Here is a 25,083-nt window from a genome sequence, read left to right on the forward strand (position 1 = left end):
TCCCTGCCCACTCTCTCAGTTAATCAGATAGCTGAAGTTTCCTTTGTAGTCCTCCCTCTCTCCCTCAAAAATGTTTAAATAAGTAAATGACGGGGAGGAGGATGGATTTAGCAAGCAGTACATTTGAAGAAGAGGCACTCTAAGGGTGATGCTATAAGGGATGGAAGAGTTAATGCGGTGCTGGAATAGGAAGGTTCTATAGCACTTTGTGTGCTGACCACTTCTTTTTCCAAGGGCTTGAACAATAAAAGGACACCACATTTCAGTGTATAGAAATAGTCAATCCTCTTACTTGCAAACAGGGCTTGTGTGATCTCTCCCCCCCCATTCACCTCCAAAGAATCCTGCACTCACCATAGTCCCTCATCTCCCCTTCCCCTACTTGCTAGCAAAGGTCTGGTATAAGCTATTAAAGCAGCATACCCTACCACCACCTGCAAAGGTTGGCAGAGCAACTGTGTACATTGAACAATCCAGAACTGCCTATAGTGTTCATTGTACTCCACCTTTACACCCTGGGTGATACTAAAAGGAATGACAGAGAATGACGATTGGGAAGCGGCAGTTCCTACAGCCACTCGGAAGAAACTAATGCTTCCCAAAAGCCATTCTCTGTCATTCCTTATACCATCACCCTTAGAGAGCATCTTCTTCAAATTTACTGCTTGCTAAATCCATCCTCCCCCGTCATTTATTTATTTAAACAATTTTGAGGGAGAGAGGACTGCATAGGAAACTTCAGCTAGCTGATTAATTTTTTTAAAAAATACACGACACTTGCTTAATATTTATGCAGTTCTACCTTGTACATGCTTACTTAGGAGCAAATCTTAGTGAATGCAATGGAGATTGCACACAAAGAATTGTAGGTGGACAGCGTGCTCAATCACTCAGTAGTTAATCGCCTTGGCTTGTTCCCAAACCAAAACGCCCCCTTACGGCGGGGGCGGGGAGCTCATTAGGTATGCCATTGTATTGTAATGGAGATGGCGCTCGTGTGGCTCCCCCGAGGCTCCGAGAGCCTGGGGAAGCAGGCACTGGCTGTCCCCAGCATAGGGAGGGAAATAGGCACCCAGAGACCTACGGGCCTGGGAGGTGCTTTGGGAGCACCTCTTGGTGGTCCCAGATAGAGGGAAATTGGGGAGGGGGTCTTTGCTTCCACTCCTCCCCCCCTGGTTTGGTTGGTTTTTACATTTTTTGGAGCCAGTGTGGTGACTGTGGCTCAGTGGCAGAGCATCTGCTTGGCATGCAGAATGTCCCAGGTTCAATTGCCTAGCATCTCCAGTTAAAGGGACTAGGCAAGTAGGTGACATGAAAGCCCTCTGCCTGAGACTTTGGAGAGCCGCTGCCATGTGTGTTCATGTGTTCATGAGGGAGGGGCCGTGGCTCAGTTTGCAGAGCATCTGCTTGGCATGAAGATGGTCCCAGGTTCAATCCCTGGCATCTCCAGTTAAAGGGACTAGGCAAGTAGGTGATGTGAAAGACCTCTGCCTGAGATCCTGGAGAGCTGCCAATCAGAGTAGACAATACTGACTTGGATGGACCAAGGGTCTGATTCAGTATAAGGCAGCTTCATGTGTTCATGTGCTCATGATGCCCCTCCAGCTCACCACCTGCCTAGATGCTTCCCTTCAGGCTCATCAACACCTGGCCCAACAGCAGTAGCGGCTGTGGCCTCCCACAGCCAGGCAATTTCCACCCTCCCCAAAAACCTGGCTGATCCTGGCCAATAGCACGTACGCCCAATGGCCCCTGTGACCCCATTGCCCCACCTCACCATCAGCTGCCCTGGTGGCCCCTGCATGCTTCCCACACCACCATGGGGGCTGCAGCCTCTCATGGCCATGGCTTCGCTGACAGGGGCTAACTGAGGAAGCTGAGCACTGCGGGTGTCATCTCAACAGTGACAACGGCTGCAATCCCAAGAACAATTTCTTGGGAGGGGTGACTAAATGGGACTTACTTCGGAATGGGCCTGGTTTGGATTGCTGTGGCCCAGGTCTGAGGCAAAAGGTTACTGTGGCACAGGGTTCATTTGATCCCGCTTGCCCATGGTCCCCTTGAATAGCAGCCCACTGAGGAACTTCTCAGTAGTTTCAGTTGCCTCTGACCTATGCAGCAGAAGAGATGTGGTGACAGCAGTGATGAGATTATGTTCAACAGTACACTACAAATCAAAACGGGGAACAGGCAACAAATGCCTTTCTCCTCTTGCAACCAAAGACCGGTTGGCTACTCCCCTCCCCCTTTCTGCTTCCTTGGTGGATTGCTGGCCCCAGTTTCTTAACGGATATACTCAGGGAGTCTCCCCCTCCTCCTAGATGGCTCCCAGAAAATAAGTTTTTGTTTTTATAAACAAAATTTGTCATCTTGCTACTGGTGCCAAGTAAAACATTAAAAATAATAATTCTGCCCGATGTATACATGAAAGAAATGAGAAAGAATGGAGAACACAAGAGAGTTACCAAACAACCAGGCAACTGTGGTGACACACAGACTCTACAGAACCCAAGTGGATCTACTAAAACATCCTGCACATTCTTGGGTACAGGAGGAATGCTTAAGAATCACTTCCAGTAAGCCCCACAAAGCTGACCTATGATACTGACCACTTGTCCAACTCTACTGGGGGAAGTGCAAAGGGCTTGCTTTGACAGAACTCCTGGATCGATGTTTACCAACCAAGATTGTAATTGTCAAATTTAGCCGTTTTATAGGTAGGTTGCACTTAGATACAGTGTAATGCACCTGGATTAACACTAAAAAGAATCATTTCAGTTGTCGCTGATCACTACTGTTCTTACTCTGAAAAGCCTCCCCAACACTCCAGATCTCAAGTTTTGTAGCCCCCACAGAACCTCAGACCCTTCTGCAGCCCAAGGTGACAAGGAATCCATCTTTTGATATAGAACCAGAGAATCAAGATCAGGCTACATGCAATTAAGAGGTGACGGCATGATGCAGGAGCCTGATTCCCATGGGAACTTTGATGCACTCTAATCAAGGCTGTTTTTCATGAATCTCCAAAGCTCAACACATTCTGGCCAGGATTAACAAACAGTGTTTAAGGGACAATAACTAGTCACCCTGGACCATCTCAGTTACAAAGGAGACTTCTCTGGAAAACTAATCAAACACTTAATTAGGCAGGTAACCTGTCTTTCACATTCATTCTCCTCTGGAAATTTACTGAGCTAGGGTCTGGAAATGAGTATGCAACAGACTAAAAGATCCTTGGGTGCCAGTGTTCAAGTCCTACACATGTAGGGATGCTTATATGTGTATACCCTAACATGGATGTCCCTTTTGGTTAACACTGCTGTTGTGTCGAACATCCACTTTCCACGAAAGGCAAAATGAAACATTCCTGCCATAAAATGAGATCAAAAAAGCCTACATTATTTTAAAATAGGATAATGTGAGTTACTCTGAACACAAACCTGGCTATTTTAATGAGCAGGACACTTGGCTCCTACCAAGTACTTCTGCCGGGAAATACACAAAGGTGGTTTAGAAATCTGAGCAAGAATTTAAACGAGAGAAGCTTGAGAAGGCCAAAAGACAACACGAAACAAGAAGCCTCCATAAAAACCACCACAATGGTGGAAAATAATTAAAAGGTGCAGGGGGTACTCGAGTATACAATTCCAATGACTTCAGAGCACTTAAGTTTTAGAAAGAGGGAGTGGCCATTTATTTATTCCTCCCTCCGACTCCAACTAGACCCCATTTTGCCTCTGGGCTATTCCTCAGGTTCTGCTGATCCTTCAAGGAACAAAACTTCAGGGGGTTTAGTTGGTTACTGCAGGAGAGAGAAGTGAGGAAGTCCCATCCTGCAAGTTTACTGGATATGCACCAATGCAAACCTAGCTTAACATTTTGCTCTCTACTCCACGGGGTATTTTTATGCTTTCTGTCTTGTTTATAATTTTTCAGCTTCCTTTTTTAAAAACTGAACTCAAGAAGCCACTTCACATCTTTGATTCTTATTCAAAACCGCAAATAATCAAAAAGTTACCCTCCTCTGAGCCCTGGCTTTCAATAGGCAATGACAGGCAGGATGAAAATGAAGAAATAAAACACTGCCGAATGCTCTTGGCCTGATTGATTCTACAGAGCGTGTGTGAACACTGAAAAGCACCGTCTCCCTCCAAAACCTCATCTCCAAAGTGCAGCATTTTCTGCAGTAGAAGCCATAAATTTTTCCACATTCCATTTGACTTTCACTTTTCCTATTCCCCTCATTTCCTAATGGCAGTTCTATTTGGCAGCATAAGTAGGTCATATGTGGCTCATTCTGAATCACTCTGTTCCATCACAGAACTAATTGTTTCTCAGGCAAACATAAAGTGGGTTCCAACTCCATGTATTGTGGTATCACTCTGCATGAGCAGCGATAGAGAGCATGACCAGTGCAGAGAGCATTGAAGTGTCCTCTATGCATCTTAGACTGCATCTCCTACAACAATGAACACCCTTAAGCATCCACCTCCAGAGGGTTCCCACGAAACTTGGTAAGCTAAACACGCCACAAGTAGATTCATACTAATGGGATCGCCAAAACATACTGCCCAATTATGCCTACAGTATATTACGGCACCTCCACATTACACCACATACTTGTGGTGGTGCTGTAACATACTGGTGGTGCTGTAATATACTGTAGACATAATTGGGCAATGTGTTTTGTTGAGCCCATTAATTCTGTGGGAAATAACCACAATTATATTGTGCTAATGTGATTCTGAATTATACCAACAGCAGATAAGCATACAAAATCACATTCAGCACAAATTGCTTTTCATTTATTGGGCTCCAATTAGTAACATGAGTTGATACTATGCTGCAAAAGCAGACTGTCTCCAAAAGTTTGAGCTTGGTACAATATACAATTATTTTTTCTGCTAAGAGAATAATATTCCAAAGATATAGAAACACAAAAATGCAGCATATGCAAAGCCAGTGGAACTCTTAAGAATTAGAGGTCATTGGTTTCCAGATGACTAATCCTTTCCTGTCAAGGATGTGTGTGAGTATGTGTGAGACAGAAGGGATGGGACAGTCAGATTTGGTTGTTAAATCGAGGACTAGCCATTTGCAGGGACAGCTTCCTAGCATGAACTGATGACAAGAGCCCAGGCACATGACCTCCACAGAAAAGGCAGTGGAAATGAAAGACAGGGACATTTTCAAATGGCAGGACTTTCAAAATGATATGAGTTGGTATAGGAGGAGTACCATGTCTTTGGGTTGATATCATACGCACTATCTGGCAGGCTCCCTTGATGTTTTTATTTAGACTGTGAAACACAGGATTCAGGGTAGCTAGCATGGCCGTAAAAACAGTATAAAACAGCAAAAAAACAACAACAATTTGAACACAAGAATACACACAGCAACTTAAAAAAACAAAACACCTAAATGAAATAATTGTTATCAGAAGCTACCTGCCTAATTTCCAAAGCATGTGCCACTTTGTGTGGGGTGGGAAAGAGAAGAATCACTCTTCGCCATGGACCATGTTGGTACAGCACAGGTTTTGCAAGCAGAAGACACAGATTCAGTCTCTGGAACCTCTAGCTAGTAGGACCTCAGAATACAGGGCTGAGCCAGGGCCCCGCTAGCGATCTTGGGAAGCCATCGCCAGGCAGACAGTACTAGCCCTAGGTGATTCAGTAAAAGGCAGCTTCACATATTCAACCATGTTTAGAGGTGCAAATGCTACAATAAACCGATGTTTCCTCAACTAGACACAGGGTTGATTGGTAGGCCCAGTGTCAGCAAGTCCAGGCCTAGGAGTCGTCTCAGGAAAACCACAGTAAATGGAAGGATTCAGAGTAACATTACGAACTTTATGCACTCAGGAAGTCTGACTCTCAGTCTTATCTCCATTCCCATCTGAAAGGGATTGGATATACCATGGATTATTTCTTAAATTATTATTTATGTTATAAATATAGTATATATTTGATGTAAGCAATAGAAAGAAAGTGGTAGCAGCAGCAGAACAGGATGAGAGAATCAAATGTACCAGGAAATTTTAGTACTTCAGCAGAATTCACAGACACAGCCAGTCTATATCCTCCCCCACCAATATAGTACATACATTTACATATGAATTTACCGTATAGTGAATCAGACCGTTGGTCTATCAATGTCAGTACTGTGTCTGGAAGTGGTGCTCCAAGCAGAGGCCTTTTCCATCACTTACTACCTGTTCCTTTTAACTGGAGATACTGCTGGGGATTGTACCTGGGATCTTCTACATGCCAAGCAGATGCCGTACCACTGAGCCATGGTCTCTCTCTACATATTGCACACAGAACATTACTATTTTAATTGTTTAAGAATGCTTTTATCATACAAAGAAGTGTCCAGATAAAACCACTACAGGAAATGGTAAATCACTTTTGCTAATCACTATCAAATCAAGGTTTCAGGAGACAGGTCAGCCTACTAGAAAATATGAGCAAACAAAAATAAATGAAACCTATGAAAACAATCAGGGTTTTACAAGTGTCGAGCTTGGGAAAAATCCATAGAACTGAGGAAAAATTAAACTGTGTGTTTAGGATTGGGCTTGTTCCTCAGACACTAAAGCAGATAAAATCTCTTTGATTGAATTTCCTATAGACAAAATATGCCTCTTGTGGAAGGTAGAATAGGGGAGGCAGTAGTGAATACAGCAAATCATTGGAGAAAAACTAGAGAGTTCATTTTAAATCAGTGTGCCATGTACAAATGCTGCCATCAAATAGGATTATTTAATTTGAAAACCTTAGATCTGCCTGGTTGCTCTATTTGAAATGGAGCCTGTCATTCCTGCCTTCTTTACAAAACAATCAGGGTTATATTGCAGTCAGTGTTAGGTAAAGTCATAGATTAGACACAAAGAGCAGCCGCAGAAACAATAATACACAGTAGTCAGTAAATACAGCAAAGTCACTGCATTGCTCTGAAAGGCAAAAAGTCATCTTGCTAAATGAGGATCCAAGCTGTCCTGCACCAAGACTGTTACTAATAAATAAAAGACCTCTGGGAAAAGTGCTGAGCGTACGCAGGATCTATTTTCAGCTTGCATCAGCAGCTGCTACCCCCGGGATCACATCTTTACGCATACCCCAACACCATATGTAATCACTTGAGTGCTGCAACCAGTAAGATAATGAAAGAGCGCAGCATAAATCTATACTTGAGTGGAATGCTAAATGAGAAAAATAATACAAAAAGGAGGGAAATAAACCACATTTTCAAGTCATTAGGAAGAAAGACTGTGACATATGAAGTGTTGCAGCCATTAATAGCACTTATCATATAGAGTGGAGACAAAGAGACAAATTAATCAAACTGACAGAACTGGGACATTTTATGCTAATACAGGCTCCTGGGTTTTCGTTTGTATGCCACAGTGCCTGGAAAACCGATACCATTACAGGGCAGGAAATTGCACGAACAACATGCAACAGATCATAAAAATTCACGCAGCACAGAAACACCGCCCAAAGCACTTTAAAAACAAGACTAGGGACCCCTACAGAGGAACTACCTACAGCTAATGAATGCAAATAAGTGCAGGAATACTTTCTATTCATGCATAACAATTAGACAGTGGCTTTGAGTCCATAGTCACAACCATTAGAAGGGAAAAAAATGAAGACTAGGGACCTGCTGGCCCAGATTCTGACAAGATTTACTTGAAAGAAGGAAGAGAGTAGAAGAAAATAGGCTTGCTGGATTAGACTAGTTTTTGCCTACATCAGCTGTCACATTGTTGGTTTTTCAAAAAATGTATAAAAATGTAGAAGAATAGCATGCTCCAAATGAACACACACACACACACACACACACACACACACACACACACACATGCACACAGAAAAACAGAAACCCAAAACACATTTAGCTTTTTCAAAAGGAAGTCAACAACCAGAGAAAAAATACTCCGGTATTAAATGACAGTGATGACTTTAAAAAGTGGGCAATGGAATGAACTAAAGGAATATCAAACTGCCAAAGTCAAGGAAGGTTGCCATAAAAGCTTCTGAAGAAATCCATAGTCTATACAAATTGTAAAACCTGTTTGCCACAGTAGATTTTAACATGGCCTATTTTTTAAAGCCATGCAGAGGCGAAATGTTTACGTAGTCTCTAATATATTTTGAATACAATGAGGTCTTGGCCAAACATAAACACATAAAATGAAATGGCTGACTCAGATTATAGTTTTCCCTCACTATACAATGGAAACTCATTAGAATTGTGTTCTTTGAAGGGTGCCATAACCAGAATGGTCACAGGTCCTATTCAAAACATTCAGTTTGTGGCATGGATATGCATGGAAACTGCATCCACTTGGTAGGAGTTCTATGTGGTTCCCATAAAGATCTGATGGATCATGTCAAAAGTAACCATTTCCATGGACCTGTTTTCCAAAGTGTAAGGAAATGTGGAAAAGAGTTTATCATGCAATATCTGATGTGAAGCCTCTTGAATGCAATGCTTAAATAGGTTAATAACCTATTTCAAAGTGTTAGTTTCTCCTTTCTGAAAGTTAAAGAAGATTTCCACAGTTTGGTAAAAGACAGCTCTTCTTCTCACACATTTTACATGAGTTCTGTCCATTTACGCAGAAAGCAAATAAATTTCTCCAAAGTCTTAGATGGTAATCAGGAAAATAAAATTGTAAAGTTATGATGAATTCAAAGGTGAATCTTCCACTCACACCAAATCAAAAGATTTACTTTTGTACAAGTGCTTGATTTCACGCAGAAGCATATACATTGCTGTAGCACTTATCTATAACAGCACCATGAGAATTGTTCATCAGCTTGCTGAACAGTTTGTTTAATAGTGCTAGTAGCCCTTCTACTCCAAGTTTTTTGACTCCACCATCCAGGCTTGGATACTACCACCGAAAGGTATCCAGTAGAGTGGAGGCCAGGCCAGCCACTAGCTTCTTGCACCCTATGTGAAGTCCTACAGGATGGCATCTCAGTTTCCAGCTCATGGACAATCGCTAGGGGTTTCAGAAAGGGGATTTCTCCTTGTTTTGGGGGAACTGTCCAGCTCTAGCCTCCTACTCTCATGCCAAACACTGGAATAGCTGCTTTAGCTAGAGATTCTGTTTACATTCCAACACTTACAGTACAGGATTGGATCAGGGAGCAGAACTTCTAAACTGCATTCCTAAACCTGAGTGTTTAATGAATTCAATATAATTTTGGTTTCAAAAGGAAGGACAAATGCTTGGAAAGAGGCAGCATTTCTAATGCGCGCGCGCACACACACACACACTATGGGCTGAATTCCCAGCTGGCATATATGGCACAACAGATGAATGAAGGTCAACCCAACCACAAATTGCATGCAAAGACATATAATGGTAGTCCTTGTGCAAGAAAAGCTACACGTTTTATACACGTATAAAAGAAGGAGAACCAGGAGCAGAGAAACAGCAGAGAGGCTGGTGCTTAAATGTTTCTAAGCAGAGCCTCTTCCACCCTGGGCAGTTTCAAATGCATCCTTGCAAGCATGCATTTGACACCCAGTGAAGGTGAAGCTACGTGAGGTGGGAATGGGATGTGAAAAAAGTTACACAAGACTCCCTTCCTCTCGCTTCTCTGCTTTCTCTCGAAGTGGCTTTTCCTGCTCCAAAAGGGCCAGCAGACTAATCTTACATCATTATACAGGTAAGCTTAAGTATATAATGTCTTTTTTGACAGTATATGGATACATTTGCTTTTTAAAAAATTAAGATCAGGAGCTACCACCAGAGGGAGGGAAAGGAATAGTTTCTGAGCTTGCGATGCACTCTTTAGGATCTTTTCTATCAAACAATTCCTTTTATTAGTAGACGAGAGGGAAAGAACTATCTTGCATGCCTGTACTTTAAAGATCAAAAAGCTATCTACACTAAAGAAGCCGCATGTAAAAAAACAGAACCCTTAGTTCGGCGCATTCATACTTAACCTCCTCACAACAGCCATTTTCTCCAGCATTAAAGGATTTCACCTAAGCTGTTGCCAACACAATCATGAGTAGTTTACTCTCCAATGAACCATCATTAAGGCTAGATACCACAAAAAAGAAATTACTGCTGTTTGAAAGGGTAACAGTCCACATACCCTTAAAAATTAATGTTGGTCACCAAAAGATATTTGGCTATTCTCTTTTAGAATAAAAAGGTGTTCCATTCATCCTTCACATTCTTTGAAAAAGGAGTATTTTAACTTCACCTTTCTCAACATAAATAAATAAGTATAAACAATTTAACAGCTCAAATATTTCATTACTTGTGAAAATACTCCATGAGTTAGAATGAAATTTCTCTCTTGATGAACTTTATATTGCGTGTAGAACGGTGAGATCACAGGCAAATTAGGAATTTGAAATGCTGGAGTGGTCTGAAAAAGCCAATCCTAAATTGTAAGGAATGAAAGGAATTTAACATCAACAGATAAAATCTGCGTCATTTGGAAAAGTCAAGGGCTTATTTATGTCTGTCCTGGACTAATGAAATCTTACATACACACATAAGCTGTTATAGAAATATGATACAATATACACAATCTTATATACACAACAATATCTACACAAATATGTGGACTCCTGATGCACAATCATGTTGCTGTGTTACTCAAAGTACAATGACAACATATAATATATATAGAATCATAGAGCTGGAAGGGACCACCAGGGTCATCTAGTCCAACCCCCTGCCCAGTGCAGGAAATTAACAACTACCTCCAGTTAGAAGAAGAAGAGTTGGTTTTTATATGCCAACTTTCTCTACCACTTAAGGAAGAATCAAACCAGCTTACAATCACCTTCCCCACTACAGACACCCTGTGAGGTAGGTTGGGCTGAGAGAGTGTGACTAGCCCAAGGTCACCCAGCTGGCTTCATGTGTAGGAGTGGAGAAACAAATCCAGTTCACCAGGTTGCTAATGTGGAGGAGTGGGGAATCAAACCCATTTCTCCAGATCAGAGTCCGCTGCTCCAAACCACTGCTCTTAACCACTACACTATGCTGGCATGCAGGCTTATAGCTGAATGTGGACAACAGCATACATTCCCTACAATCAGACAATAGAGATCCTTTGTGAGGTGCTTTGAATGTCAAGTGATCATAGTGGTTGTGGTGGTCTAAGCATAATGAAACATAACTGTTCACGGAACTTGGCTTTATTAATTAGTTTGAGGAACTGATAGATGCAAACTGCCATTCTGCAGAAAGCTCTCAACGTAAGTTGGGGGGGGGGTGAAGATAGGAGAGCAGGTCATATTAGAGCTGTCTGCCCAATCAGTGACAGAAATAATCTTCCTCAGTTGTTGCCATGTATAAGGAACTTATGTTTGCAGCAACTGTTAAACTTACGAACAGACTGTTCTTTAAATGGCATGCTTGTATCTGAAAGAACAAGAGCCATTTCTCGAATTATCAAGTGGAAAACTCAGATTTTTTTTCCCATCTAGACACCCTGTTGGGAGTTGCAGCCAATCACAGCTCCTTCATACATCTATGTCTTACCAGCCAAAATGTGTTTGTAGCATTCATTCTTCATATTAAAAAAAAACAAAAAACAGGTAAAAGTGGACCTTAGTTTCTTAGTCATGGATTGCTAGGAAAGAGGATCTTCCTCTTTTTCTCTATTGCTGCCACAATGATTGCTAACTCAAAAGGATGTTATGAAATTTTTGCCATTATACCTCATCTTCTTTTCTCTCCTGCCCTCCCACTATCCCTTTCCACAAGTTACAGTGAATTCGCATACAATCCGTGTATGGAGTACATTTTATTTTTCTTTATATAGGTGTTGAGCAAATCTCATGCTACATTCCATATATGTACATTCTAAACGCGCAATTTAAAACCCACATTTATCCTGGTGCTGGCCTCAGTTTCATCTGTCAAGTGAATGCACATTGGCTTTTTTTCATAAACAGGTATATGCATGCATATGCTGGTTACATGTGCTTTCCCTGTAACATGTGAGCAGAGTTATTGTTACCCCATTAACAAAAGGGTTTGTATCCTTCTGAGGCTTTATGTTTAACCATACCGGAAAAATATAGTAGGTGTAGCTTTCCCTATCACTAATGCCCATGCGGGAAGAAACTTTATGTGCTGAATTCTTCCTGTTCCTTGAATTTTTTAGTGAAGACTGACTAAAATTGGATTTTTAGTCATCCTGCCAAGTTCTCACTCCCTTCTCCACACATGTTTTCTTCCCTTCTTTTTAATGTTTGATTTCTCTTGGCTACCATTGCACAGTACTTTATAACTTGAATTATTTTGTTTCTAGAATTTAGGCCTATTCACACGTGTGGTTTTTGTCGGTTTTGTCTGCGAACTTCTTCACTTTTTTTTTTCTTTTCTGCATGTGTTTTGCCCCTAAAGAAGTAGCTTTAATTTTCCCTCAGCATTTTTCCAGCTTTTTTATGAGCACTTTTACTGCGAGGTTTTTCCTCAAGGAGATTCTGAGTCGGCTTCACTCAACATGTGGAAAAGATTTGTTTGGGGTTTTTTATGCCGAACATTGAGGCCCACCCACGCCCACATCCAACCTCCCCAATCAATTTCAAACCCCCTCCTGCCTCCCCCTTCCCTCCAACCTGTGGCTTCTTCACTTCTTTTTTTTTAAAAAAAGTTTAAATGTGCAAGATTAGCAATCGAAGCTGAGGAATCTACCTGCACGCAGCGAGGCTTTTCTGGCAAGCCCGGCTGCTGTGAAACTGACCAGAAAGTGATGAGACCAGGAAACTGACCAGAAGTAGACAGCACAGGCATTTTTCCCACTATCTCCCCTACAATCTGGTCAGTGTCATGGCTGCATTGCTTTCTGGCCGGGTTTTTTTTTTTTTAAGCAATAAAATATTGCTAGATGGCTGGAGAATTGAAGCAATAGTCTTGGCAAGTTCACTGAACCCCCAGCTTTCATTTAAAAATTAAGTCTCTAGCCCTTTCCCTCCCAGAAATACAAGGGAAAAGGCACATCTCCGTGAGGGAAGAGGAGAGTTACTTAAAAAGAAAGAAAGAAAGAAAGAAAGCAGGGAATTGAGAGAATCTGATAAGACTATTGCTTCAATGCTCCAGCAATCTAGTTATATTTTATTGCCTTAAAAAAAGGAAAATAACAGCCCATTCCTGAGCTGAGGTGTATGGGGACGGCGGGGAAGAGGCGCAGCGGCTTTTTTGTTTGTTTAACTGGGGCTTTTCGCCCCACTGAAAATAGCAGGCGCAGCAACGCTGTTCCGGCCGCTGGCCGAAAGGGGTTAGGAAGCCGATCAAGCGGTGGCTCCTCCCCCGCCCCCGGAAAGCCCCCCTGTGTGTGGCCCCTCCACGCCATTGCCGGTGCCACGGAGAGCGGGGAGGCGCACTCTTGCGGCGAGGCCGGGACTGGCCTCGCCGCCAGCATAAATGCATTTAAACACGCGATTACACGCACTTACGCTGGCGGCGAGGTCACGCCTCCTCCTAAGAAGTTTCGGCCCAATTCTCAGGAGTGGGCTATCAATCACTCATCTTTGGTGGGGGGGGGGAGAGGCTGATCCTTCACATATGGTACCAGTTAATGTCAGCCCAGGAGCCCTTTTCTTTAGCATTTTGTTCCACAACTCTTTCGCATGTGTGTTTGCCTTCCCCTCAGCGTTCTACTGCTAAACTTGTCCTTTAAAAACAAAACAAAAAATGCCGTGGGGGGAAGCCGCTTGTGCCAGCTGCTCTGTAAGGCGACTGCTTCTGTCGATTGCTACTAGTTGTTAAAATAATTTTGCTTCACATATTATTTAAAATGGCTCCGGTTAATGCAGGGTCAGGAGTCATTTTGTTGAGCAGTCTATTCTCCAACCCTTCCACATATGTGCCGATTGTCCAATCAGTAAACAGAGAATCAACAGTGACCACAACTTTGGTGGAGGAGGAAATGCGTCTAATGTTTCTCTGCAGCAGTGCTAGACTCCATAGGAAAAAAATAAAAGGGGAGGGGTTGGTGCAGTGACACCAGTGATGCTATCGGTGATGCCCAGCATTCCTGTTTATGTGGCCATGTGCAGAAGAAAGATGGATAGACTAGCAGGCTAATATGATGTGCGCATGCTATGACAGTACATCTACTAAGATTAAACTGCCCATATCTTGCCCATGACAGTACATCTACCAAGATTATATTGCCCATATCTTGTTTGTAGACTGGATACTTTTCTAAATTATTGAGTACTATACTATGTACAGATTATTAAAATTCCAGCTTGTCATGTAGCTCTTAAAGTTGCCCTGACTTTGCCCGCAAAACAGTAGCAACCCTACTTTAAACATTCTTTGATCTTCCAAACACTGTGATTACTGTGGCAATCTGACAGGCTGCATTCAAGAAGTATTTTCAAAATGTGTATAGTATACAGAACATACACTGAGTAGAGCAATGCACATAGCTGAATACTGCTGATTTTCCAAAAGCACAAAGACTGAAACGGAAAATTCACAATCTCTCTGTGCCCGCACAGCACTGTAGCAGTAACTGACCTCATTCGTGCTGCCTTTGATTTTTCTCCTGAACTCAATCATATTCTGTTGGCTAAATCCCAACATCCCCCCCCCCCGGCTAGTAGGCTGGCGTGGACAGCTAACAGCTGCAAGGATTTCTTGCTGTGCTTAAGAAACACAGTCACACTGGATGTCTGACTTCATCCCACCCATGGTGCTGAATGCATGAGCTTTCTAAACACACTCATCCTTTGCCAGCCTAGAAGCAGGAATTTCTATTTCAGCATGCATTTCTTCATGCAAAAAATTTAGTAACCTAAGGGATGGATCTATGCAAATGTGGAAGAAAAAGGATGACGTACTGTGTGTGTTTGGGGGGAGGGGGCTTATTGTGGAAAATCAGTACATGTCTTGCAGTGGTTCCCAGACGAATATGTAAAAGACAGAGAAGTACAAAAATGACACACAGGGCTTGCATTAAACTTTTCTACGTTTCTTTAAATGTAAACAAAATACTAGAATAATTAGGATGATGGGGGAATACCATTCCTAATATTGGTCATGTAGACCAATAATAAGCCAATAATTTTCTTGCCTAATATGGTACCCATAAATTTACAACAGCTGGATACGTCGACAGCAATGCTATGAACGCCAGCCCGCATTTTACATCAGGGAAAGCTTTGAAATATTTTTCAGATGAGCCATTGTTTCTTAGTTTGCTCTTTTATGACCAAAATTTAATCTGTAGTGGGTTTAATTCCTCTTGTTAAAATCTCAAGTTGTCATGAGCAAGAGGAGGGAGGAAGAGATAAAAATCAGTGCTTTCCTTCCACTCATCTTTCACCCTCAGATATGACTAATGTTGCTTTGCTTTAATTGGCAAAGAAGAGCAGGCATCTCTAGCAAATCAGACACTATTTTAAACAGTACTGGATATTTCTCAAGTAAAGTACCACTACACCATGAATGACTCAATCATTTTCCTAAGAGTTATTACTTGCAGCGATGAAGCAATGTTAATTGGATAATGGCCTGCTGCCAGCTAATATTGGCATGACCTACAATACCGTTGGCTGACAGCCACGTATGGTTTTCTATCTCACCTTTTTCTCCCCCTTTTTGGTAATGTAGATGGGAAGTGGAACCCATTAAAAAATTCCCAAGTGCTACTTAAATCCTTATCATGAATTAAAAGCTTAATTAAATGCCTTGTTAAAGGAAGGAAGGTTGGTTTCTGTGATTAAATAAAGCAAAAAACAACAGGAATAGGGAACAAACCCACACAACAGTAATAACCCATTTCAGGGGAAATAATTGAGTTGGATTGAATTTAAATAGGAACTATTATTAAAATAATATAAAAGGATTTTTTTCCAGCTACCCCACAGATGGAGAGATATACCCTGAAGCTCAAAGTGCTTTTTCAGGTGAACAGAACTAAGCAACAGCCAAAAATATAAGTCAAACGGCCAAATACAGGTGTGATGAATCAATCTGGGTTTTTACAGCAGCTTTCGTATTTATATGAGCAAGCTGCAGCAATGCTAACACTGGGTTATTAGAACTAGCACAAGAATCCCGTGTCTCCAGCCATTTGTGTGTGTGTGGGTGTATGGATCAAGGCAGATAAAGTTTCCTTATCACAATTAGGCTTGTCAATTTTATTTACATTTAACAAATGAAGAACTGGTGCCGGAGAAAGCTCTCTACTCAAGAAAACACCAAGGACTTGAGTTCAGTGTCCCAGAACAGCAATATCATTGTGAACACACCACTGTATTACTACCACCACTTCGGACATCAGCTGAACTTTTCCTAAGGGCTCCCAGCACTCCCAGAAGTCCTCAAAGGAACCTTCCGAAGCCAGTCCTATATTCGTTATTATCCTTATATCGTTGATTGAGAGATAAGCAAAAGCTTGCCTAAGGCCATCCATGCAGTTCATCACTGACCTAGGATTTGAACTGGGAACTTGCAGTTCACAGTTGGTGCTCTTAACCACTATGCTAGATAAGCACAACTTCTAAAGCCCTCACAAAAAAAGCTTTCATGGATTTTACTTACAGTGTTCATGAACAGAGGGGCTTAAAATAAACCAGAAGAAGCCACTCTTAAACCAAAACCAGATTTCTTTTGTATACAAGAACGCAAGAGAAACCAGATTTCCAGGCTCAGTGGAAGAAAGCTGCACGCATCATTTGTGTAAGTCTGCCACCTTACTTCTATATGACTATAGCACCTATACAGTTAATCTTACATGAGCATGCAAAAGATTTCTAAGGTCGTTTATTCATGGCGGTTTGCTGCAGTTTCAATGCTGTGTTGCTACGTGGCTAATTTTTGATTATTCATGGCTGTTTCGGATCTGAGCACAAAATTCGCTTCATCCCAGCATCATCTGAAACCTGTTTTGCTGCGATCTTGGATTATGCTCCGCCCTTTCTGTTGCAGAGTTCCATGAAAAACTCCCTGGATTTGGATCAATTCTCCCCGCCCATGCCGGCAAATGTCTCCTCCCTCTCCCACGACTCCACCCCCCAGGCGAATGGCGATTGGACAAGGGGATTTTTGTGCTCCGACAAGAAGCTCACACCCTTTCCTGCACTTTCCTGCACTTAATCCATAGTCTTCATCTAAAAGACAGAGCCAGCGCAAAGCTGTCTCACTTGCAGTACAACCCTAGCCACAGATATGCCTTCCTAAGCCCATAGATTTAGAAGGGTATAACTTGTTTTAGGATTGCTAAAACCAAGAGTGTATTATTTCAAGAAAGAATGAACCGGGAAGGAAGTGGCCGGTTTGATCCTGTGTGTGTATCGGGGGGGGGAGAGCCTGGAAGGAAGTGGCTGGTGCAATCCCGAATTGCTAAACAGACTAGTAGCAGGGCAAACTGGTGGGGTATGTTTTACCAAGAACCCACTAAACTAGTCAGAAATCCATAGTTGGGGGGAGGAGGGAATGGGGGGGGGACACAGGAAAGCAATGGGAGGGAGAGGGTCCAGGTCCAATGGAGTGGCTGACAAATAATTCCATGGCATTGCCCCATAGCAGGACGCTCCCAGCGAAAAGGGTTGGAATGGCGGGTCCGTGTTTTTAAAAGGGCAACCTGGGCGCCAGAAGAAGGGCACCACAAGAGAGAAGCAAACTCGTGCGTGAATAATTGACCTAAGAGATCTGAACTACTATTGTTTACTACATATAACACTTTTATAAAAAGAAAATACTTTTCACAATCTTCCTGAAATTAATCCAGCAATTGCATTACTTGTTTCTAGGAGCAATCAACAAAGCACACCATGCTGTGCGCTCCAGAACCATGCTTAGCAAGACAGTTTTGGGTACTGGAATGGGGCATGGCTCAAGTGATGTGGGCAGTTTTATAACTTCCTCAGAACACAAAGGCAATTAAAGCCACAGACACATAACCTTAAGCCCTGACCTACACAGCCCAGGCTAGCTTGATCTCGGAAGTTACAGGGTCAGCCCGTTTAGTACTTGGATGGGGGACCACCAAGGAAGTCCAGAGTTGCTACACACAGGCAGGCAATGGCAAAACACCTCTGTTGAAAACCCTATGGAGTCTTGAAAACCCTATGGAGTCGCCATCACTCAGTTGAGACTTGATGGGCATTTTCTACTCCCACACACATACCCTAAACCAACCTTTAACACAAGAAAGTATAATGGAAACGTGGAAAGGGTTTTGAAAAGGAACAACAACAGAAAGCTGGGATACAGAGTGGCTCAAAAAGCCAGCAGAAGACTCTATGTAACTGATTCCTTTCCTTTATCCCTTAGAAGCTCCTTGATCCATTGATCTTGAGCAGCATAAATCTAATGTTTGAGGGATATAAGGACTGAAATAAATCTTGCCACTGACAATGTAGCCTTGGGATCCCTGTCACTTAATAAAAAAGGCATTATGTCAGAGATAGAGGCATTAGATTTATATGCTAATGTAACTGATTCATGCACATGGGTTCTGCAAATGTTGGAGGACTGTTAATCCCCCTTCTCCCCGCTTCTCACACTACTCAGCAAACCATTTAAAGGATGAAGGAACCTGCTTTGCATATGGAGCTTCCCCTGGACTGTGACTGATCCGTGTCGTGTTCTCCACAAAGATGCAGAGCAGATTCCAGCCAGAAAGTCAACTTCCTTGCCTTGTCTGTGCAGCTGCTGAGCTCGAATGTTCAGAATTATTCCGAATTGGCATAATCTATTCCGATTACATTAGTGAGAACAGAACTAGAATAGTTTCCTACGGGCACTGTTCAAACGGGGCAAAGCTGTAGTGGAACATTAGCTAAAGGGAAAAGGAGCGTCCGCTTCCTTCTGGCAGGAAGTATGAGGGAGGGAAGAAGCCAAACAAGACAAACTTGCCCCGCAAATCCAAACCTCTTTTGGTTCACCCAACCACTAAAAACCAAAGGCAATTTCTCACACTACAGTTTCACATATACTGGTAAGTACTTGAGCATGGATATGTGCAATTTTAATGAGAGATGCTGTTCCACAGGTAACTTTTTTTGGGCTGATGCACAAGCCTACCAGAAGAATGGATTGTCTTGCACCTATGTTTTTCAGACAGATAAAGGTGACTGAATAAGTATTCTCATGTTAAAAAATATACATGTCTTCATACATGTGCCTCAGCTTGTGCACAATTTTAAAGTTAAACATGAATATAAGCCATGAGAGTTTTAATTTTTTTAAAATTAAAAATGCCTCTAGAAATCCCTTGATTGCCTCAGTTATTGATAGTCTGTTGAATGAAACTACCTTCTAATGAGCTGTCTTTTGTACTATGCCTATTAAAGGTTATTGAATTGAATTGAAGCTACCTTCTGTTTGGGCAGAGTGCTGGAGTGCTGGAGAATACCATGTTTCTCAAGCAGAGAAGACTTATGAGCATGCTTTTTCGGTTATTTGGAAGAATCATCGACCAACTTGTAACCGAGACGCCCCCCCCCCCCAAATCACACCAACCGCTTCTTGACCCAACATATCTGAGCTTGAGGGATCATTTTCCTTGGCAAAACACTACACCCTCTTCTAAGAAAAAGCTCATTTCTCTTGACTGCACAGTACTATGTGCATTCTCCCTCCCTAAAATTCATTGGCTCCTTCCAACTACAAATATTTCCAGCTCTTGTTTCAGCAGCAGATTAACTCTATAGTCAGTTTCTATGGCTTCTAGCCTTCCTTTTCTGCTTGCTCTTACAGGGGGGTTCCTTTGGTCCCTTTCTGCAAACCATTAAGACTTTTCTCTTCCACCAAAGATGGAGCGGGATTCTGCATCGTTTCCTGCCCTCCCTCTTATTAGAAGAAGAAGAGTTGATTTTAATATGCCGACTTTCTCTACCACTGGGAGAACCAAACTGGCTTACAATCACCTTCCCTTCCCCTCCCCACAACAGACACCCTGTGAGGTAGGTGAGGCTGAGAATGACTTGCCCAAGGTCACCCAGCTGGCCTAGTGTGTAGGAGTGGGGAAACAAATCCAGTTCACCAGATCAGCCTCCGCCACTCATGTGGAGGAGTGGGGAATCAAACCCGGTTCTCCAGATCAGACTCCAGTGCTCCAAACTAGTAACAGGTAGACATGGAAAATGAGAACACGCATGCCTAAAAGGTGACCTCTAAGACCTTCAGGGTTAGCTGACTTGCTATTAACTGACCATTTGGGAGAAAGGCATTATTAACTTCTCCCCCCTCCCACCTTTCCATTCAGAAAGTTTTATATTTCAATGACAGGGGAACGAGTGCATATACTGTACCTCCTCCGGCAGGCTGACCACCAGGTCATTTTCTGTCTGCCCGACTAACACCTGCAAGAAGTATTCGCTGCACGCTGCCAGCACAGCCCGGTGGGCTCGGAACTCTTTCCCCTCCACAATCAAAGTCACATCACAGAGAATATCCTGCTTCCGTTGGTCATTGAGGCACAGGAGGATATTGGTACAATGGACTGTTGACTCATACACATACATGGGGGATTCAGTCTTCTCATCCACAGACATTCCGTTCACACCCTAAAATAGAAACAACAAACAATAAGGGAGAGAGATAGGCCCCGAAGAGTTATCACAGTGCTGGCAAAGAAAGGAAGATTACATCATGATTTCTGTGTCCTGAGTGATTTAGCCAGCTCTCTGCAGAACTGCTGATCAGCAGTTCAATTCTTAGCCAGAACAAAGAGCTCGAGAAATAATATATATACATATACATATAATATATATACATATACATATACACACACACATACACAGAAAAGGCAAGTGCACTACATGCACTTAATCTACCCGCAATACTGAATCAAGAACAGTTTTCAAAACACATGGAAGGTTATCGCTCAACTCAGCTTTTAATAGATACGAGCTGGGGGTGGGGAAGGGAAGAAAAAGAAACAAATAATTTATGACAGTCTTTTGGCACTGACAGACTTTTAACCCATGGATATTTCATTTTAATACTGTGGTACAAAGTTGGAGTTTATTAGCACTATTTACAATGAGTCGCCATGACCCAAAATTGTGTGGGAGAGTGTGTGTTCCATCCAAAGGACTACAAGAACTGCTGAATACCAAATTGTCTACTGCTCAATCCTATTTAAGGAAGTTAAAATGAGCCTCATAAAATTAAAAAATAAAATAAAAAGGGAAGCATAAAATAGTTAAAAATATCAAACCTCACAGCATAGAAGTGATAGAAGAAGAAACTTTAGGAAAATAAATAATTAAACATAATGGATGGATGTACTCCAAAGCACAAGCATCAGAAAACATAAAAAGATGAACGAGAATTTATTAAAATGGAGACCACAAGAGAATACCACTGAAAATACTGTTTCACTGCACAAGATCAATATTAAGATATATGATGGTATGAAAATTAAACCAGTCCTCTCTTGCTCAAAGATCTTACCATAGTCTACATCAGTGCTACTCAGTGGCTTTGGAGCCACATGTCGCTCCCTGACATAACATCTATGGTTCTTTGGAGCGCTGTTCCCCCATGTGCCCCCCCATGTTCCAAGAAAACGAGCAAGGTCATTGTGGTTGGAAAGTGGTTCCCACCTTGAAACAGCTGCTGCTATAGGGATGGCCCTGAGCTGTAGGGCTCATGCCAGGGACAGAGGTAAGGGCTCATCCTCTTCTCCACCCACCCACCCACCCACCCACCCACTTCGCAGCCTCGCTTCCCAGCATCAAAGGCAGCTGCCAGGAAAAGACCAAGCTGGCCACCGGGTGTGTGGAGGTGGTTTTACTCACCTTTCTCCATGACCAGCCCCTCTTTTCTGGGAGCCCTGTCCCTTATATGGAGGAGATAGCAAGAAGGCAAGATAGGGAAGCCCTTCCCCTTACTCCAATTACACAAGGGGTATGGTTCAGTAGTAATTGGGGAGAGTCAACCCTACATGCTCAGAAGGAATCTGGTAATTTAAGGGGTTACAGTTATACAATTAATATAAACAGTTATATCCTATATCATTGTCTGTGTGTGTTTGGTAGGGTGGTGTACAGGCATACAGTAGTCATGCGGCTCATCTGGTTGATAGTAATTGCAAAATTGGCTCTCTGTGAACCACAGAGTGAGTACCCCTAGCCTACATGGTACAGAGAGGAAATGGTACTGGTATATAATTTTACTGATTGCTCTATTTGTCTTGTGGTACTGGTACACATATACCCTTTTTTGAAAACCAAAGTGCAGACAGGCAACTATTCTCTTCTTTCCTGTTTTGATTCCTCAAGTTTCTACTTTCAGAATTACCTTTGAAAACAGCAAGCAACCCAGACGTAATGTGACAGATAAAAAGTAGAAAGTCACTGCAAATGCATTGTTCAAATTTCTTCACATTTTCATGCCATGTAAAAAGCAAATACAGAATTCAAAGACGACGTTCAGTGAGGGTGGTGCAGAGGATTAGCAAATAGCCAAGATGAGGAGGGACTGCCAAAAAGGAGGATGCTCTAAGAAGGGTATAAATAAGAGATGACATCAGACATATAAAAGTAATGAAAGGCAAAGGGATCAGCAAACGTCCTTATTTGAAGAATGAAAATGTGCATTTTCTCCTGCACTTGTAAAAAATATGTTGCTGGGAAAGAGGGTGTAGGCTGAGCATGAGAGTCACAGCCAAGGGTCCCCAAATTCAGCCATCACTGCAACTGACCCTTCCCCATTATCACTGTTGATGAGAGGCATACAGAATGCAAAATCAAACAAAACTTCCATGAGATTAAGAACTCGAAGTCTCGAGCTTGACATTGGGCTGCATATCTGAAGCATTCCAAATTACTCTGAAGTCAGAGTTCTCCGGGCACACTCATTGGCCCAGGGGTGAGGCAAAATCTGATGACGATCACGAATAATGCTTGGCTACCAAGCCTGGCTTCGTGGGCTTCCCGTTATCGCAGAAGTCGCATCATGGTAACCTTCTTTGCAATCCCCATCATAAAGCAAAACATCACAGCACACTATAAGGGCAGGACGTCACAGCAGTTATGCAGCCCAATAGATATTTTGTATGCACTACTGGTATAATGGTTCAGCTATGCTACTTTTCATGGGAAAATTACATAAAGATACATCTATTTAAACATCTCTTTTTGGTGTTTAAATCAGCATGGCTAAGAGATACTGCTGTCACCAGCCTACCAAAAATGGCATCCTTACAGCTATTTCTCTACACTCACTTGTAACATTTACACTGTATGTGCAGCCATTATATAGTGCTTATCCTACATCTGTTTCACATCTTCAGCTGGCTTGTGGTGGTGACTTAGGGAGGATTGGCAAGAAACTCCGATTAGCAGAAAGGAGAAAGTGGGAGAGTGTAAGCTCGAAATTCATTCACATATATTACTTGAACCAACTCTAAGCCACAAGTTGTCAATCACAGAAAGAGTAACACTCCTACAAGTAACAGCAAATCCCAGTTACACAAAAAAGCACGTAGACCAAAACACACATAAACTCATAACAAGCATGTCTTTTGTTGAGGAAGGAAGGTATTTTCAAGCCAAGGTTTAAATTGGACCATAAAAATACATGTATGCGTTGTCGTCAAGTCGCTTCCAACTAGTGGTGATCCTATGAATCAACGTCCTCTCAAACGTTATCATTAACAGCCTTGCTCAGGTCTTGCAAGCTGAGGGCCATGGCTTCCTTTATAGAGTCAATCCATCTCATATTGGGTCTTCCTCTTTTCCTGCTGCCTTAGACTTTTCCTACCATTATGGTCTTACAGCCATGTTAACAAAAATGAATTATGACCGTAATCATTCCCCATGTATCAGGACATACTGTTTCTAATACCCTACGCAGAATTTGAAGGGCACAATCTGACTTGAAGTTCTTCTGTGCAGGTGACATCCTGTGCATTAGCCTATCTAGCTGGATCAAGCCCAAAGTCATTAAGACCTCGTGAGATTAAGGGTTGTAGAGAATGTATTTGTTAGTAAATGCTGAAACGTGGAACAATTTACAACCATATAAGGTTACCAGCTCTTTGGGAGTATATTAAAAAAAAAACCAATTAATTACTAATTACAACATCCAAAAACATGAACATAAAGACAGAAATAATGAAATGTAATTGTATGTTATTATTATGATTCTTTAGCTGTTGCAAATACGATACAAGACTGATTTAGATTAATAATTCATTCAGCAATAACGTATCAGGAAAAGATAATTATACAGTGCCACAATTCTCACGCTGATTTCAGTAATTACAGATTACAACAGTGTTAGCAATTTTAAAAAGGTTAGGGAGCGGCAGTAATTTGCTATGTCATCCTCAGCTACATTAATATCTCTTTCTTGGAGCACCAAGGATAATTGGAAATACAATAATGGGTCAAGAAGGGCTACGTGGCCTTACCCATCATGTCTACTGGCAGACACGCTTCACACAGTGCATTATCAACCACCGATAATCATCTGTTCAAACTGTTTACATAACCTGTACGTGCAGGATAAAGATGTGTTGTCAAGCAGTAAAGAACAACTAAAATAATAAAAGGATACAGCGTCATCCAAACAAACAAAACAAAACAAGTGTGCACTTGTAAATCCATGCAGATTTCAATGGGACACTGAAATAAAGGCCGCTTTCACAGGGATCAATGTGCAGACCAGAATTAAAAGGGTCTAATAGTAGATACATAACAGAGTAGGAAAAGGGATGGAAAGAAATAGAGGGAATATAGTGTAGGCTGGAGAGTTTCATAAGAAGGGCCAGGAAATTTGAGTTTGCTACAGAAAGCATGGCTGCTTCCATACACAACTGGACAATGTGGCATTGTTGTGTTATAGCAATATTTTAAATGTGATAAAGTTGCTTGAGCAGATATTCATTGTATTGTTTTAAAGACAGTAAATGTGTGTTCAAACAACTTCCATCACACAAACAGTCCAGTTCTAAACAGAGTTAAACCCTTCTAAGCCCATTGACTTTGATGGGCTTAGAGTGTAGCTCTGTTTAGGCTGCCCTGTAGGGTCAAGCTCAGGACTCCATGGCCATCATGACAACCATGGGTCTGTCCCAGACTGAAATGGGCCTAACATATGAAAAACGACACACA

General features: G+C 42.1%; 1 protein-coding gene across 1 annotated transcript in view; it reads right to left on the reverse strand.

Annotated features, from left to right (window-relative positions):
• Positions 1-25,083, reverse strand: part of BACH2 (BTB domain and CNC homolog 2) — a 128,085-nt gene that overhangs the window by 28,208 nt on the left and 74,794 nt on the right. Inside the window, exon 3 of the mRNA XM_056856143.1 lies at positions 20,269-20,523. Coding sequence (XP_056712121.1) covers positions 20,269-20,511 — 243 coding nt within the window. The 5' untranslated portion in view covers positions 20,512-20,523. The remainder of the gene's footprint in view (positions 1-20,268; positions 20,524-25,083) is intronic.

This window comes from Euleptes europaea, chromosome 10 (genome assembly GCF_029931775.1).
Source record: "Euleptes europaea isolate rEulEur1 chromosome 10, rEulEur1.hap1, whole genome shotgun sequence".
NCBI classification, from domain to species: Eukaryota; Metazoa; Chordata; class Lepidosauria; order Squamata; family Sphaerodactylidae; genus Euleptes; species Euleptes europaea.